The sequence below is a fragment of the Megascapheus bottae genome, chromosome 14 (genome assembly GCF_031878675.1).
Source record: "Megascapheus bottae isolate mThoBot1 chromosome 14, mThoBot2.hap1, whole genome shotgun sequence".
Taxonomy (NCBI): domain Eukaryota; kingdom Metazoa; phylum Chordata; class Mammalia; order Rodentia; family Geomyidae; genus Megascapheus; species Megascapheus bottae.
Window position 1 is genome coordinate 803,598 of NC_143522.1, and position 19,000 is coordinate 822,597.

The 19,000-nt window shown below is 38.7% G+C and overlaps 1 protein-coding gene across 4 annotated transcripts in view; it reads left to right on the forward strand.

The window, feature by feature from the left end:
* Positions 1-19,000, forward strand: part of Kiaa0586 (KIAA0586 ortholog) — an 85,505-nt gene that overhangs the window by 302 nt on the left and 66,203 nt on the right. Inside the window, exons 1-10 of one of the 4 annotated variants that reach the window (XM_090344190.1) lie at positions 17-99; positions 328-608; positions 1,953-2,023; positions 3,280-3,349; positions 4,531-4,600; positions 11,242-11,416; positions 12,576-12,797; positions 13,725-13,878; positions 15,655-15,822; positions 16,525-16,645. In XM_090344190.1, the coding sequence (XP_090200316.1) occupies positions 431-608; positions 1,953-2,023; positions 3,280-3,349; positions 4,531-4,600; positions 11,242-11,416; positions 12,576-12,797; positions 13,725-13,878; positions 15,655-15,822; positions 16,525-16,645 (1,229 nt within the window). In that variant the 5' untranslated portion in view covers positions 17-99; positions 328-430. Of the gene's footprint in view, positions 1-16; positions 135-327; positions 609-1,952; positions 2,024-3,279; positions 3,350-4,530; positions 4,601-8,804; positions 8,930-11,241; positions 11,417-12,575; positions 12,798-13,724; positions 13,879-15,654; positions 15,823-16,524; positions 16,646-19,000 lie in introns of those variants that run through there. The other 3 variants (XM_090344191.1, XM_090344192.1, XM_090344193.1) reach the window with 3 other exon arrangements.

Sequence of the window (19,000 nt, forward strand, 5' to 3'; positions counted from 1 at the left end):
GGCGGGGGCGGGGGCGGGGGGGGGGAGTGGGTGTGGACCGGCGGGCAACTGAAGCTGTTGTCAAATCAAACTCCCGGAGACGCGGCGGAGCCGGCTGCGGTAGTTCGACCTTTGCCTCTGGGCGCGCGTGTGAGGTCTTGTGGGGGTGGGGGGAGGCACACGGAATGAGCTGCTTGCGTGGGGCATTAAACAGCGTTCGGGCTGCGCCTGCCCGCCTCCCCCTTCCCCACCGCGGGCGCCTCGCCGGCAGGCGGGGCCGACGTCGGGGTTGGGGCGGTCACGTCGAGGTGGTGTGTCTCGCATCCTTCCCCTCTCCTCCCTTCGTAGGTGGGCTTCACCTCGACAGCTGCTTTCAGAGCTAGGTTTTAACGACCGTCGCGGAGCTCCTCTCCGCCCCGCCCCTCCTCCACCTCGTTGGCGGATCGACAGTATGAGAGGCTCCGAGGGCAGCTTCGAAAAGAAGAGGGTCGTGACGCTGCCGTCGAGGAAGCTTCGTGAGGTCGCGTCCCCGAGCCCGAGGGACGAGCTGCCCCGCGCGCCTCCGGCGTCGTCCGCCGGTGAACACCTTCCCGCTGGAACGGGGGCCAGCCTAGATGGAACCTCGGGTGGTACGTGATTCCGCGTTCCGCACTTTCTCACTCCCTTTCAGTGTTGTAAACAGCAGGCTCGCTCCTGCCTCCTTCCGCCCCCCTCTCCCTCCACATCCCGAGGATGGTTACTATTCAAATGTTCCAACCGAAGGTATGGCTCCTTTGCCTGATTCTTCCCTGGGAAAATGGCCAGGCAGTCTGCAGAATCTTGAATGGATGAAGTGAATGGAGCTTTTAAGATTTCCTACTGTACTTTCCTTCGTAGGTTTTTTGCTAATTTTGTTTTTCGTTTGCACCAGTGATAGTCCCATGTATGCAATTTTGTCCAGCAGAGCTTTTAACGAACGATTTTTGTTGTTTAGGGTGGTGTGTGTCTGTATGTGTGTGTGCATGCATGCTAGTACTGGTGCGGTGCTTGAACTCACAGCCTCATGTTCTTGCTTGGCTTTTCACTGAAAGTTGGCACTCTAGCATTTGAACCACACCACCACTTCTGGCTTTTTGCTGGTTAATTGGAGATACAGGTCTCTTGGACTTGGCCGCCCAGAACGACTTCAAACTTCTAGTTCTCAGCCTCCTGAGTTGTGAGGCACTAGCACCATAGTCTACTTTTATTTTCTTTCTTTTTCTTTTTTGATAATTCTATCTAGAGTGGCATAATTGAAAAGCACTATTTATTTGATGACTTCTATATTTCAAGCTACTCATCCTGTCTGAAACTCAGTAAAAATGAAGATGACGTACTTTACCCAATGTGCTGTAGATCATACTAATTATAATTATAGTGTAGAAGGTTCAAATTAATTAGTATGTGTGTAAAACAATTGCTCTAAAATGCTAGTTCTTTTGAGAAACAGTAGTGACATCATAGCAAATGTTAAGTCAGCTTTTTACATCATATATATAGTTTGTTTCTGATAAATTCCTTAGTTTGTCCACATTAAACTGAATTTTATTTTGTTTGCCAGTACTGGGCTTAGGCCCAGAGCCTGAGCTGCCCTTGGGTTTTCTCAAGGATAGAGCTCTACCATTTAAGCCACAGCACCACTTAGGGCTTTTTTTCTATGCATGTAGTATTCAGGAGTTGAACTCTGGTCTTTGTGTATGCCAGGCAAGCACTCTACCACTAGGCCAAACTCCTAGCTTCGGAAACTGAAATATTTTAAAACGTAGTATGTCCTTTTTATTTCCTTCTCCCCCATTCAATTTCTTTTGCATGTAAAATGATTTACAATTTGAATCTCAAATTAATATAGAAGTTTTGAATCATGCCTGTATAGTTCTTGAATCATGCCTAAATAGTTTCTATTTAAAAGAATCTTGTTTTTAAAACTATTCAGATTTATCCCTGTGCTTTCTTAGGTACATCAGATTTAACTTCTGGAAGAAATTATCACCAGCATCTGTTAGAAAATCCCACTGGAACACAAAATGTAAGCAAAGTAATTTTTTTAAATGTAGATAGTATTTATTCACTCATTTATGTAATTTCTTTTATTTTTTTTTTTTAGTATTTATTTTTTTCAGTTTATTTCAGGGCTATGTGATTTCTATGCCGGTATTTCTACCCCCTAGAGGGATATTCTACCCCTCAGTTCTGCAAAAGGATTTTGAACCATGTTAAAATTTTCAGTGTTATCAAATAAGGTGTGTTCTGAAAGTATGCTTGATTAGTAATATACCAATAAAGAAAACTTTATTCTTTTTGTTTACATACTGCATAGAAAGAGAAATATTTTAAATTGTGACTTGAATAGTGTTTATAATATTAAATATGTTTAATTTCGTGTGTGTGTGTATGTATGTGTGTATTCATTCATACTGGGGTTTGAACTCAAAGCGTTTTCTTAGATTTATCACTTGAGCGATATCTTTGCCTTCTTGATAATTAATTACTCAGAAGAATATCTTCAATTTGTCTGCCCAGACTAGCTTCATGATCCATAATTCTCAGATCTCAGCTTCCTGGTAGGTAGGATTACAGGTGTGAGCCACCAGTGCCCAACTCATTGGCTTTTTTTTTTTTTCTAAAGAAAATTGGCCTAGTGGTAGAGTGCTTGCCTGCCATGCACAAAGACTGAGGTTCAATTCCTCAGTACCATAAAAAAGCCAGAAGTGGTGCTGAGGCTCAAGTGGTAGAGCTCTAGCCTTGAGAAAGTCCAAGGACAGTGCTCAGGCCCTGAGCTAAGCCCAGAACTGGCAAAAAAAGAAAAGAATGGAAGAGAAAATAAAATTGGTACCTGTCATCAATGAACATCCTTGAAGAAGTTTCTGTTATGACTCCTTTCCCTCTCCTGCAATAGCAATAAAAGAACTAATGAGGAGTAACATTGAATGACCCCAGTAGGGTAAAAATCATGGTGTCTCATAAAGGCATGATGTCTCAGCAATAAATAGAATGTTCTACTTAAATTACAGTAAGCAGCAAATTGACATTTGAGTTTGAATTTCAGCATCATATTTGTCTACTTGTTTACTTATTCATTCATCTGATGGCACTGTACTCACTCATTGAACTAATCCTGGAGTAACTTCAAGGCAGTAAGCATTATCTAAACTACGAAAAATATAAAGCATACCCTCCCCTCTCAGAACACCAATATTCACATGACTAGTAAATGGTATTCAATGATTCTTGTAATTATAAATGCTTATGAATTTTCTCTCTTTTTCCTTTCATATCCCAAAGGGTTTTTCCAAAAATGCTGTAGTGCATGGGCTACCTTTGGATAAAATAGAAGAGAACAACAGACAAAAAGGTGAAAATAAAATTCATTTATTTGTTTGATTTGATTTTAAAAGTCCTTTGAAAAGTTGTATTCAATCAAGTACTGGTGGCTCATGCATGTAATCTTAGCTACTCAGGAGGCTACGATCTAAGGATCATATTTCGAAGCCAGCCTAGGCAGGAAAATCCATGAGATTCTTATCTCCAGTTAACCACCAAAAAATTGGAAGTGGCACTATGGCTTAAAGTGGTAGAATGCTAGCCGTGAGCACAAAAAGGCTCAAGGACAACGTGTAGACCCTGAGTTCAAGCTCTACAACTGACAAAAAAAGAAAAGGTTTTATTCATTTACAATTTTTAAGGAAATGTGCTTTATTTTGTTCTAAATGGTTTTGTCTAAAGTGTTTGATAAGGGTTTTATTTATTACTTATCTCTTAATGTGTGTATATGCCAGTACTGGCACTTAAACTCAGGGCCCCTTGCTCTAGCTCAGCTTTTTCATTCATGGCTGGTGCTATACCACTTGAGACTTGTCTCTAATTCTCCCTTTTTGATGGTCACCTAGAGATAATGACCTCTTGAGCTAGTCTGCCTGGACTGGTTGCAAATATCAGTCCTAAAGTCACTGGCACCCAACATCAGGGTTTTGTTTTGTTTTCATCATTATTATTTTTTAAGATAGCGTCTAAAAGACTTTCTTACTCTGTAGCCCAGCCAGAACTTCATCTTTAGGTCTTCCTGTCCCAGCCTTCTAAATGTTGAGATTTTAGGTATGTGCTCCTGCAAGATTTTTAAAAATTGTATTTAATTTCTAATGTTTATGGTTATGACTATATATTTTTATTAATTTATTCCTTGCCTTTGTTATTGGTGGTGGGGGTGGTGATGTTGGTGGCCCTGGTGGTCCTGGGGCTTGAACTTAGGCCCTGGACACTGTCTCTGAGCCTCTATGCTCAAGGCTAGCGCTCTACCACTTGAGCCACAGGCCCTCTTCAGATTTTTGAGTGATTAATTAGTCTCGTAGGGATTTTTCTGCCTGGGCTGGCTTCTAACTGTGATCCTTAGATCTTAGCCTATTCCTTGCCTCTTAAAATTGAGGAATAACATTACTAAATCTATAACTATTCTCTTACTTTAAAAAGTTGAGGATTTTGAGTAGCACGTTATAATTTATTTTTAGGAATCTGATATATTATGTCTTGATTTTACAGCAAATGACATCTTTATTTCTCAGTACACAGTGGGACAGAAAGATGCTCTAAGAACAGTTCTAAAGCAAAAGTAAGTTTTTTTTGGGGGGGGGTGGGGGCAGTCCTGGGGCTTGAACTCAGGGCCTGGACACTATCCTTGGACCCTTTTTACTCAAGGCTAGCACTCTGCCACTTGAGCCACAGCACCACGTCTGGCTTTTTCTGTGTATGTGGTTCTGGGGAATCAAACCCAGGGCTTCATGCATGCTAGGTATCCGTGCTAGGTAAGCACTCTACCATTAGGCTACGCTCCCAGCCCCCAAAGTAAGTTTTATTAACAGAAAATAGTGTGATCATAAATTGTGGTTAAGTCAGTCTCGTTTGTACTTCACACACAGGAATACTTCATTGTCACTCTGTGATGCAGTGTGTGGTGATAGGTATAAAGCATTTCTCCCGGGGTTGAGCATGCCTGAAGCGCTCAGTGGCAGTGAATGTTATAGGAGAAGTTCTGTTCTGGGAACTATACTACATTAATTCATCTAACAGAAAACACGATGAAAGAGAATCTATTACTATCTCAATTTTACAGTATATATTATTAGGTCATAGAATACTCAACGTATTGAAAAGATCTGTCACCATCCAAGTTTTGTAGAATTTCTAGAATGTGTGTGTATGTGTGCACGCACAAAATAATCTTTAATGAAGTAGTAAGTACATCATTTTGAAAGTATTATAGTACGAAAAGCTTATAACTGAAAGCTATCATTCCTTAACTACCAGATATAATCTCTAAAGACAGCCAGCCACTTTTAATTCTTTTTCTCTTCTGAGAAGGCTTTCATAATTAATATACCTATATTACTGGGGTTTTTTTTTTAGTTTCTTTTTTTGAGGGGGGAGAGACTTTATTCCTCTTTAATGCTTTTTTTAAAACTTGGCTTGTATTATACAGTAGGAGTTTTTACTGTTTATACTGTGTTCCAGTCAGTTTTACCACTAGTATCACACTCCCTGTCTCCCGGCCCTTAAACTGTTGTTGTTTCTTTTTTTTTTTTTTTTTAATATAAAATGTACTTATCCTACTGGATTTAGCTCTTAAATTACTTCTCCATGCTTCCTTCATTTTAGTTGTATATGTGTGCATGTGTGTGTATACATATACATACATATATAAGTATTTACTTTTTTTTTTTTTTTGCCAGTCCTAGGGCATGAACTAAGGGCCTGAGCTCTGTCCTTAGACTTTCTCAAGGTTAGAGCTCTACCACTTGAGCTAAACAGCTCAGCACCACTTAATAGCTTTTTCTATGTATGTGGTATTGAGGAATGGAACCTGGGTCTTCATGCATGCTAGGCAAGCCTACCACTAGGCCAAAGTCCAGGCTTCTATAAGTATTTGCATACATTAGTTTTGTTTGAGTACTTTTTTTGGAAAAATTTCAGGAACTAGATTATACTTATTCGGCATTCTGCTTCAGCACAAAGAAAAGTGTGAACCCAGTTACCAATGCCTGAAATTAGTTTTTTCAGGGGTATTTTTGTTTGTATTATTAGGGGTTTTTTGTTGTGTGTTTGTTTGTTTCTTGGTGGGTCATGGGGCTTGAACTCGGCCTGGGTGCTGTCCCTGAGCTCTTAAGCTCAAGCCTACTACTCCACCCCTGGGCCTGGGCACTCAAGGCTATCACCCTACCCTTAAGCCATAGCCCCACTTCTTGTTTTCTTAAGGTTAATTGGAGATAAGAGTCTCAGGTCCTTTTGTGCCCAGGCTGACTTTGAACCTAGTAGCTAGGATTACAGGCATGAGCCACCACTCCCGGCTGTATTATTAGGTTTTTTTCTTGGAATAAAATAATTAAGTCCAATATTTTTCAGAAACTTCAAAAAAAGATACAATTGTATTTATGTGTTTATCTTAAATTATTAGCCAAATCCATGTTTACATATATTGAAAGATCTATATACAGTGTTCAAGTATAATTTAGCCTGGGAATGTAGCAATATTCTTGTATAGAACTTACTATGCTCTTTGCATCGGTCCCTTCTTGCTTATTCTTCTGTAACCTGTGTAGTATGTCTAGTAATGTTCCCACTTTACAAATGAGTCCTAGGCAGTCTACTCAACATCCACAGCTCCATTAATAATTCCTGATCTGTTAATAAATTTCTATCCTTGGATCAAATGAAAAATCATGTGAGACCAACATTTAAAAGATCAACCATTTAATGATTTCATATTCATTTTTCACTCTCTTAAATTAACCACTCCTACCAACCACCTATACTTCTTTAATACTAATATAGAATAATAGATTATTAGAATGAAATAAAATGTTCATTGCAAAATAATTAGTCAAGGTGGAAATTGTTATTTAACATTAAAATAATTGTTATACAAGTGATGTAGACAGGGGTTACAGTTACATAACAAAATGCTATTTAACATGACAAAATAGCCATTTCTTTTAAAGCTAATTTGGAAGTCTTAACTGTAGAAGTAGATAAGAAAATGAAATGAATTATAAATATAAGAGAAGAGAAGCAAAGTTATTATGTGTAGAAAATATCCTGCACTTAGGACATTCAAAGTCACTAACTCCGAATTTTGTGGGTGTGTGGGGGGGGTGGGGGTATTGTGTGGCTTGAACTCTGGGTCTGGGCGTTGTCAGCTCAAGGCTACTGCTCTACCCCTTATGCCACAGCGCCACTTCCGATTTTCAAGTAGTTAATTGGAGGTAAGAGGATTTTATTGCCCGAACTGGCTTTGAGCCTTGATCCTACGATCTCAGCCTCCAGAGTAAGTAGGATTACAGACATGAGCCACTGTGCCCAGCTTAACTCAGAAATTTTTGCATAAAGTTTGGGAAGGTCTTTAGATAATCAGAATATTATCTGGTAATAAAACTTTAACAATATCATAATAACTTATCACCAAAAAAGGCATATTCATAACCGGAAATGTATAAACTTGCCAATGAAACTGACCAAGGTTAGGATGCATTAAGAGACTCTGTGTTCTTGGTGGAAAGACAGTGTACCATAAAAATTTAAATCTGTCTAAACTTACCTTAGGAACATGGGTGCTGTAGTGTATATAGTCCCAGCTACTTGGTAGACTGATGCTAAAGGATCATTTGAACCTGAGGATTCTAAGCCGGCCTAGGTGACATAGCATTACCCCATCTCTAAAAACAAACAAAATGAGCTTGTAAGTTTTGCCACAATAAACCTTGATTAAAGGGGTGGGTGGTAAGATAGTGGTGAATTGGAATCTGGCAAAGTGCCAGTCCTTTGTTAATTGCTATTTGGGGGGTTTTCAGCTTAACAGGGGAAAGAATATGTACATATATGCAGGAGTAAGTGACCACAACTGTGACAGGGAACAGGATCACATTCATTGTATTATTGTTCCATTCCAATTTTTAAATGTGGGAATGGCTAATTATCCAGCATCAGTTGTATGTATATAGAGGCAGTGAGTGCAAAAAGATGACACAAAGGAAGAGATCAACAAGAAGTGTTGTTGTTATATGTGTGTCAGTCCTAGGATTTGAACTCAGGGCCTGGGCACTGTCCCAGAGCTTTCTTGCTCCAGGCAAGCACTCTTATCACTAAAGCAACAACTCTAATTCCTATGTTTTTGGGTCTCAAGACTTTCCTGCTTGGGCTGGCTTTAAACCACAATCCTCAGATCTCAGCCTCTTGAGTAGCCAGCATCCAACAACCAGGATAGTGGGTCTTGGAAGAGAAGCTTATTGAATAAAGATTTACATTGCCACCTAGAGAAGTTGTAGTCAGTTGAATAGAAGACAGTTTGGAGGAAAGAGAAAAAGCTTGGAGTCTGCTGTGTGTGCAGCATTAGTCTGTTTATTGTCTCCTGACAGGTTTGGGGAGGGAGTAGGTCTCTACAGGAAGGTAGTACAGGGCTAGAGTATTATGTGTAGAAAAAGCCAAACAAGAAGTTAAACCTATTCAGTTATTTGTAAGAAATAAATTTTTAAATGGTGGAATGTACACTTACAGTGATTTTATGGAAGTGCAAATTGGAATAACACAGAACACAATGGTACAGTTTTGTAGTAGAGAGGAAAAGGTAAGAGAGAGATGCTAATCTGAGAATGTTCTAGTTTCAATGGGACTAAGCTCTAATTGTGTCACTTCAAAAATCTGGACTGAGTAAATCCAACCACCTCTGTAGATCTCTCTTCATGCAAAATTAGGAAATTTGGATGGATAAACTAATTTCCACCTCCATAGGCTATGACACTTCAGTAAATTGTGATGAAATAATTGACAAAACTTGATGACTCCATTAGATGTGAAAAGGGAAGCAAGCAAGTCAAGATAACTTCAGTATTTTGAGATTCACAGAGAAAAACGATGCTGTTAGCAAGAATGGAGAACTATCAAAAAAGGGGTACGTTTAAGAGTTCCATGTGCAATTAAAGATCAAGGAAAGGGGCTTGGTGCTAGTGTTTCATCCCTATAATCCTAGCTGCTTATGAAGCTGAGACCTGCAGGGTTAAGGTTCAAAGCCATCCCAGGCAGAAAAGTCTTGAAGACTCCATTTTCAGTTAACCAGAAAAAAATCTGGACTAGAGGTGTGATTCAAGTGGTTAGAGAGTCAGCTGTGAATAAATAAGCCGTGAGCCAGAGCATGAAGAACTGAGACCCTGGGTTTAGGGTATACATGCACACACACACAAAATCAAAGGAAGGAACCTAACAGAGGAAGATGGAATGTATTTCACTGCTACTTGTTTCATTTAGGCTTATATAGAAATTGTCCAGCTTTTTTGCCATTGGCCAAATAGAGAACAAGATTGGATAGTTTTTGTTGTTTTAAATGTTTAAATGCTTTTTTGTAAATATGTTGCTATTTACTAGACTCATTCCTCAATTTATTTACATGTATTGGTGCCTGAACTCAGGTCCTGATGTTCACTCAGCTTGCTGTTACTCTACCACTTGAGCCACAACTTTAGCCTAGCCTTTTTTTTTTTTTTGGTGGGTCATGGGACTTGAACTCTGCCTGGTCTGTCCCTGAGCACTTCAGCTCAAGGCTACAACCCTACCTTTGAGCCAAGTCCCACTTCCCATTTTCTAGAGGTTAATTGGAGAGAAGAGTCTCAGGTCATTTTGTGCCTGGGCTGGCTTTGAACCTTGATCATCAGATCTCAGCATGAGCCACTGTGTGCTCAGCTAGCCTGGCTTTTTGCTCATTATTTTGGAGTCCACAATATTCTAGATCTCAGCTAGGATTACAGGTGTGCACCAACAATGTGTGGACAGGAACATTTTTAATCAAGGCTGCCTTTTGTTTGTTTGTTTGTTTTGATCTATTGTGGGGCTTGAACTTAGGGCCGGGGTGCTATCTCTGAGAGCTCTTTTGCTCACGGCTGGCAGTCTACCATTTTGAGCCACAGTACCACTTCCAGTTTTCTGGTGGTTAATTGGAGAATAAGTGTCTTATTGCCTTCCCTGCCAGGCTGGTTTTGAACTGCAGTCATCAGATTTCAGCTTGGAGTAGCTAGGATTACTGACACAAGCCACCCACGCCCAGCTTTTCAAGGATTTTTAATGGTTAGTTCAGCGCCCACTTAAATGAACTGGATACCATTTATTAATGAATTCCAAATGAGCTAGAATTCCAACATATTTCTAGTAATCTCTCTTGGGTAACTTTGTGTTAAGCAAGTTATATAATGACAGTTACCACATAATTTTATTCATATCTGGAAAAGCTGAATTCATAGAAGTGGATAAGATTGGTGGTTCAATGGGTGAAGCATAGGTAAGAATGGGGGAGATGTTGACCAAAGGGTGAAATTTCAGTTAAAATGAGTAAGTTCTAGCTCTGTTCCCCAGAATAGTGACTTGTTAATTTCTAAGGGATGGTAAACATTCATCACAGAAGTAACTGGAAGGTGATGGATGTGTTAATTAACCTGATCGTGGTTATTGTTTCACTGTGTATGCATATATCGAAACATGCTATGCTTTACTGTACATGTGCAATTATACCTCTAATGCTGGAAAATGGTAACATTGTTAATGTTAGCCTTTTTGTGTGTGTGCTAAGTATAGATTGGAATGCCTTAATGCTTTCTAAATGAGTGTTCTATCATTGAAAATGCTCCTACCCACTAATTTTGTAATTTTCCTAGAAATATTTAGAGAATAAAGTTATCAGTCCTTTAAAACAAACAGCAATCACTTTTTGGAATAAAACTTGGTACAACTTGCTCATTTTAAATTTGAACATTTTAGCCAGGAGCTGGTAACTCACATCTGTAATCTGAGATTCAGTGCAGGCAGGAAAGGCTGTGAGCCTCTTATCTCCAGTTAACCACCAGAAAATTAGAAGTGGTAGTTGGCTCAAAGTGGAAGAGCAGAAGTACTCAGGGACAGCCATACTGAGTTCAAGCCCCACAACCTACTAAAAAGAAAGAAAGAATTTAAATATATTTGGACACCTTGATTATGATTATGTATCTGTGGCCATACCTTTTTATATCTTATTTTTCAAGGTAGTATCACTGCCTTCAAAGAATTACCATCTTATTTCTTTAGTTCTTAAGGACCCATATCTTAATAATTTGTTAACTAAGTGACCTGAGTCAATAGCAGATGAGCAGTTGTAGGCATTTCTTGAAATGGTTTAATGTAGCTTACTATATATATATATATATATATATATATATATTTCTATTGCTGTTTTATTTATAGAGTTCAAAGCATGCCTGTTTCTAAGGAAGTAAAGGTGCACCTTTTAGAAGATGCAGGCACAGAAAAGGATGCTATTAGTCAGGAAGCTAGAACTTCACCCAGTGGAGTTGATTCAGCTACAACTGTGGCTGCAGCCACTGCTGCTGCCATTGCAACAGCAGCTCCACTCATAAAGGTATGTCTCTCTCCCCAGAAATACCTGATGACATGTCAGCAAAGAGCTGTTCTGCCCAGGTATAGACTGAGAACATTCTAATTGCTCTCAATGTGAAAGGATTTCTGTATTTGTTGTTGTGTGTTACTTGTGAAAATTACCTCCACTGTTGTGATGGCAGTAGTGAATCCAGAACTTTCCTACTTGTAACACTGGAAGCCTACATGCAAGGAAACACCTGGGTTCTGGAGAGCCTCAGGGATTCATTGGTCATTTTTCAAGGGTTAAAAATAGGGTCTTACTCATGCTAGGCAAACTCTTCACCACTGAGCTATATCCTGAGTCTGTCCATCCTTATTTGAGAGCTGCTAGGAACATTAGACAGGAGGAACAGAGATAAAAAGAGAAAGATGAAGACACAGATCTTAGAGGTAATAGGTGACAGAGACAACACTAAAATTTATAGCTGCTGAGCTAATCTGTCTTTCATTGGGAAAAATCAAAAGCTACATCGTTGTCCTCTTTCCTTTTCCTTAATGTCCATGTCAGTGTTTTTAATCTTGGCATTGTAAAATTTTGTGTGACAAATTTGGTTGGTTGGTCTATCTAGCTAGCTAGTCCTGGGGCTTGAACTCAAGGCCTGGATACTGCCCTTAAGCCTTTGTGCTCAAGGCTAGTATGCTACCACTTTGAATTACAATGCTATTTCCAGCCTTTTGGTAGTTAGAGATAAGAGTTTGACACTCTCCTACTTGGGCTGGCTTTGAACTGCAGTCCTCAGATCTCAGCATTAGGATTACAGGGGTGAGACACCAAAGCCCAGTGGTATGTTTATTTTTTATGAAAGAAACACAGGTCGAAAACTTGCAATCTGCTTTTTACTACTATTACTCTAAAAGCAAAGGCACCAGATCGTCAGAGATTTAGTGGATAATTAAAAAAAATTTTATTATCAGAGTGATGCATAGAGGGATTACAGTTACATAAAGTATTGAGTATGTTACTACTTAAACATTGTTACCCCTTCCCGTGTTTTTCTTCCACATTCTCCCTGCCCACTCCCTGACAAAAATTTTTAATTAGATCTTTAATATCAGTTGCTGTAAATAACCTTTCTAGTAATTGAATATAATTTCTGTATTTTTCTATAAATATCATGATGATATTTTTATTGTTTAAGGTACAGAGTGATTTGGAAGCCAAAGTTAATTCTGTTACAGAATTACTTAATAAGTTACAAGAGACTGATAAAAACTTGCAGCGGGTTACAGAGCAGCAAACAAGCATTCAGAATAATCAAGAGAAATTACACTGTCATGATCATGAAAAACAAATGAATGTGTTAATGGAGCAGCACATAAAGCACCTTGAAAAATTACAGCAACAACAAATAGATATTCAGGTAAATATATAAAGAAGGTATGCATTCCATGATGTGTCTCTAGGTTATTACCCAGTAGCTACTGCAGTGATTTATAGGTTGTAGCAGCTTTATTTCTTCAATTGTGATTTGTTTCTTCATCATTCTTCCTCTATATGAAGATTGCATGGTGTAGATCAAATGTCACTAGTTTTGTGAGATCTTTCCTAATAGCTGATGTTTTCTGACCTTTTTCAGTATTTTGTTCACACCACTTGAGTTTCTTTGTTTTTCATTTACTGCAGTTTGATTTTAGCTTTGCACTTGGTAGGCAGAAAGTCTGCCACTAGATCCATGCCCCCAGCCCTTTGTGCTTCAGAAGTTTTAATTTTTCTTCTTGTCAGTCATGGGGCTTGAACTCAGGGCCTGGGTACTGATCTTGAGCTCTTCTGCTCAAGGTTAATGCTCTACCATTTCTTCCTTATACTTCTGATGTCACTTGGATTATAGGTACACCATGTTTAGTTTTCTGTTGTTTGAGATGGGATTTTTCAATTTGCTATTCAGACTGTGATTCTCTCAGTCTCATCCTCCCAAGGAAATAGTATTATAGGCATGAATCTTCATTCTTGGTTTGTCCATACTTTATTTACTTATTTTTTTCCAGTCCTGGGCTTGAACTCAGATCCTGAGCACTGTCCTTGGGCTTTCTCAAGGCTAGACCTCTACTACTTGAGCCACAGTACCACTTCTAGCTTTTTCTATGTATGTGGTACATACATAGGAATGGAACCCAGGGCTTGGTTCATGCTAGGCAGGCACTCTACCACTAAGCCACACTCCTGGCCTAGCATAAATTCTTATTGTTTATTAAATGTAACTATTTTCAAGTCTGCTAATCTTAATAGCTTTTTAGCATCTGACTCAGAATGATATTTGAAATTAACAAAATAATTTCATCTCTTCTAGACTCATCTTATTAGTGCTGCTCTGAAGTCCAATAACTTTCAGCCTGCTAGCATGCCCTTCTCCAGAGCAATAGAAAAGCAGTCTGACATTCCTGAACACCCTCATCTTAGCAGCAGCAATCTATCTTCACATAAGACCTTTGCTTCCAAACAAGGTAAAAGTATTTACTTCCTCTTGAGTAAAAACCGTCAGCTAGGAATGTCCTTCATGCTGTATATGCTAAGCTCTTACTAAAGATTAGAAATTTATTTATAGAAGTCTTTTATAAAAAATGATTTTTTTTTTTTTGCCAGTCCTAGGGCTAGAACTCAGGGTATAGGCACTGTCCTTGGACACTTTTTGGATCAAGGCTAGTGCTCTGCCACTTGATCGTAGTGCCACTTCTGGCTTTTTCTGTGTAGGTGGTACTGAGGAATGAAACCCAGGGCTTCATCCATGCTAGGTGAGCACTCTACCATTAGGCTATGCTCTCGGCTCTAAGATCAAATATATTTTTAGGTTGTTGGGAACTTGTTCAAATTATGGCTCACGTCCAAATTTATGGTTTTAATTAATAGCTAGGATTATAAGCATGAACCATGAGTGCTCAGCTTATTTATTTATGTATTTATTTATTTATTTATTTTAAAGGAGGGTTAACTTACCTTGGCTCATGAATTTAGAAGTATCAGCCTGTTAGGATGGGGAGGACATGATGGGAAAAAAGGCCAACTTGAGTTTCATTTTTAAAATTTTATTTATTTCTTTATTTGTTTGCCTGTCCTGACCTTGAACTTAGCCTGCATAGTGTCCTTAAGCTTTCTCAAAGCTAGAGCTTTACCACTTGGGCCACAGCATCACTTCTGGGTTTTTCTATCTATATGGTCACCATGGAATTGAACCCAGGTCTTTGTGCATGATGCGAAAGCACTCTACCACTAGGCCAAACTCCCAGCCCAACTTGAGTTTTAAAAGATAAAATACCTTTTATGTATTTGTACTCTGAATTAATTTCATTTGTATTACTTAACATATGTAAAGAAAACTAAGTATGTTAAAATTTTCAACAGATTACCTGTGCATAGTGGGCTTAGACTTTAATACTAGCTAATCAGGAAACTGAGATTGAGAGAATTGAGTTTTGAAGCCAACTAGGTAAAAAAAATTTACAAGACCTTGTCTTCACTAATAAAAACTTGGATGCAGTGATGTGCACCTGTCACCTCTGTAACATAGGAGGCATAAATAGAAAGATCATGGTCCAGGCAAGCTGGGCAAAAAGATGAGACTTAAAAAAAAAAAAAAATCATGAAGGCAGAAAGGGCTAGCGACATTGTCCCCATGGTAGAGAACCTGCTTAGCAAACTCAAGACCATGAGTTCACACCCTAGGACAAACCCAGAAGTCTTTTGCGTTCATTTCAGCATGTGTATTATTTTATATAAATGTAAAAAGGCACTTAGGCATTGTACCTTTGTGTTTCTCTGCTAAGAGCATCCTCTTTTGGTCTTGCTGTGTATGAGTATATAGAATCCTATGTAATTTGTCATACCCCAGTGCATTTTAGATCTAATTTAGCCTGACTTTTTACTGGTTATTTTGAAGATTGAGTCTCTTTTCTACTCAGGCTGGCCTTGAGCTTCATTCCTATGCATCTCAAGCCCATGAATAACTAAGATTACGAATGTGAACCACTGGAGCCTGGCTAGTTTTAATTTTAAAAATAAAAGAATAGTGTGTTATTATTTAAAACTTAAAGAAATAAGTTAAATGTATTATTTTTTTCCTCCATATTAGTATACATTAGTTGTACCTTCTTTTGTACTCTCCCCTATTCCTGTATTCCTTTACAAAACAATTTCATCAGGTTTGGTTTTTTTTGTATATGCAAATAAACTAAATTGATCATATTTAATCTTCACCTTTGTTGTTTTCTTTTTTTCTATTAAAGTACCTTTAAAAGAAGTTGAAGATATGGGCTTTGAGGAACAGAAATCTCCTTTAGAAACACCAGCACCTCGCAGGTTTGCTCCTATACCTGTGTCAAGGGATGAAGAAATATCAAAGAGGGAAAATCCTATGGAAGAAAAAGAAAATATGGCAATGTCAGATCATAAAGGTAATAAACCAATTTTTACTATAGCCATTCAGATTAGGGACATTGTCCTGAAATTTTTCTTACTCCTGATTTAGAATTTTCTATGTGCCTAGTAATAACTAAATTAGAATCTCTCACTATGTTTCTGTCTTTCTCTTTCAATGTCTCTCTGTCTCTTTGTCTCTGTCACTTACATACCACATACATACATACACATTGGCAGTGCTAGTATTTGAACTCAGAACCTTGCATTTGCTTGGCTTCTACCTCATGAGCCATTTCCCCTGCTTTTGATAGTTATTTTGGAGACAGAACTTGGGCTGGCTTTAAAGTCCTCCTGATGTTAGCCTCATGAGGAGCTTAGATTATCAAGGAGATGCTCATCTTAAAAAAAAACTAAGGTAAGCCAGGCGTGGTGGTTTATACCTGTAATCCTAGGAACTCAGAAGGCTGAGATCTGAGGATTGAGGTTGAAAACTAGCCTGGGCACTAAAATCCATGAGACTCTTATCTCCAATTAACCACTAGAAAACTGGAAGTGGAGCTGTGCTCAACGGGTAAGGTAAGTAGCCTTGAGCTGAAGAGCTCAGGAACAGTACTCAGGCCCAGTTCAAGCCCTGAACCTAACACATTAAAAAAAAAAAAAGCTAAGTTAGGCCAGAGTGTAAATAAATGTAAGATGTTAAATGAAGGAGAAACAATGCTGTACTTTTTATATTTCAGGACATGGAACATTATTAGAACAAATATTGAATAATGATTTTTGTACAAGAAAAAGTGAGTCATCAGAAAAGTCTTCACTAAGTAGGTCAAATTTGGGATGGAATCCTGAGCAAAGAGACAGGTAAAAACAAGTGATTAAAAATGGAACCTAGGGGGCCGGAAGTTTGGCCCAAAGATAGAATGTTTGCCTCACATGCACAAAGACACATGTTTGATTCCTTGGTACCAAATACATAGAAAAAGTGGGAAGTGGTGCTGGTGCTCAAGTGGTAGAGCCTTGAGAAAGCCCAAGGACAGTGCTCAGGCCCTGAGTTCAAGCCCCAGGACTGGCAAAAAACAACCTAGACTGGAAAGAATTTTCTTCAGTATCTTTTTTTGATGGAGTGAGGTGTATGCCTTGTATTTGCTAAGCAGGTGGTCTACCATTTAGGCTGCCACGCTGCCAACATTTTGATTTTTAAATATTTTTCCAATAAGGATTCTTGTCCTTTTTTTTTTTTTGGTTGGGCTGGCTTGATACTTTGACTTACACCTCTTACATAATGAGGATTGCAGGCATATATAGCACCAGTCCCAGAATTTTATTGAGATAATCTCATTGCTTTTTACCCAGTCTGATCTTAATCTGCTGTCCTCACGTTTTTTGCTTCTGAGTAGCTGAGCTAAAGACATGAGCTAACTACTGCCTTGGCCCTTGGCTCACATTTCTATAGTTTATTTAGGAATTTTATTGTTGCTTGTAAAAAAATTTTTTTTATTTAATTAGAGGGTTTTTTTGGTTGGTTGTGGGACTTGAACTCCGGGCCTGGATACTATCCCTAAGCTTTTCAGCTCAAGGCTAGCGTTCTACCACTGCACCACAATGCCACTTCTAGTTTTTTAGTGGGTAATTGGACATAAGAGTCTCACAGTCATTTGTGCCCAGACTGGCTTTGAACCGCAATTCTCAGATCTCAGCCTCCTCAGTAGCTAAGATTACAGATGTGAGCTACTGTCATCCAGCTTTTGACAATAGCATATCTTCCATTTATTTTTTTGAACTGCTTTCTCTAATAATAGCTATCTTATCATCTTTAATATCAGATTTCTCAAGAACAGTTTCTATTACTAGGCTTTATTTGTTTGGGGGAATGGATTGTCTTTTGAAAACTGAATATTTTAAACAATATGGAGAGGGTACACTAGAAGTCACATTCTTCCACCAATCAGAATTTGTTGTCTGCCGATTACTACTGTTTTTCTTGATGCTAGCGTAATTGGTTTCCTATAAAGCCTGTTGTCACATGTACATATTGATTGTTATTATAGAGATAATTGTAACTGTAGAGGTTATTATTATTGTTACCTTAGTCTGCTAATGATTGGAGAAGCTTTCCTTACCTTGAATTAAGTGTCCATTGCCTCTGGGTTTGTGTGTGTTTGGGGAGGGTAGAAAACAGGGATTGTGTATTAGAGCAGTTTATAAATTTGTGCTAACCTTCATTTCCTCCCTGCACAGAGCATGGAGGTCAGCAGATTTGAATGATACAGACTTCTCTGGGCATACACATAGCCCTGTATATGTGCATGACCTTCTGGATTCCAGGAACATGGTGTAACTTACCAGTTTTTAAAACTTACTGGGCATAATCTTCTTTGCCTCAACTGGCATCACTAACTCAGGGGGCTGAAAGTTTAAACAGCTGCCAGTGTTTGAAACCTGTGAGATTCCTTACTGAGCTCACTTGAGTTAGGTCAAATAGTGACAAACACTTTGTATGGGATTGTGGGGGGGGGGGGGGCGCGCGCGCATGCGTGCGTGTGCATGTGTGTGCATGCATGCCAGTTTGCTTCACTCCTGGAGCTTAAACTTGGGGATTGGGAGTTATCCCTGAGCTTTTTTGGTCCTTAATTTGAGAAGAGACTCTTACAGACTTTTCTGCCAGAGCTGGATTCAAGATCTTCAGATCTCAGCCTCCTGAGTAGCTAGGGTTACAGGCATAAGCCCCTGGCACCCAGCTTAGGAATGGATTTTTAGAGAACTCTAACCCTGTTCTATCCTTTTTAATGATTATTGGTTTTGAAGATTACAAAGTTGAGGGAAGGGTCCTAAAAATGAGGCAAGTTTTGTTTTCAAATGCTATAATCAGAATCAGAGTAGATGCATTTTTCTTGAGTAAAATTCTCTTTGAGTTGTTAAAAATAGTTTTTGATTAGTTTGCTATTGTTTTTGTTATAGATTTTATGAAGTTTTTGGTCTGCTAACTTGAACGTGATCCTGAGTGTTAGCTTCTTGAACGCAAAGCCTTTTCTGCTCTTTCCTGTTGGATTTAAACATTTCTGGTCTGATTTGTCCCTTAGGATTTTTCTGTGATTTATGTTTATCACGTAACTGATTAATTCCATGACAATTTTAATAGGATACCATTTAGTAATATTATACTTAAAATATTTAAATGACTTGTGTACTAAATTGTTTCTTAGGTTTTCAACAACT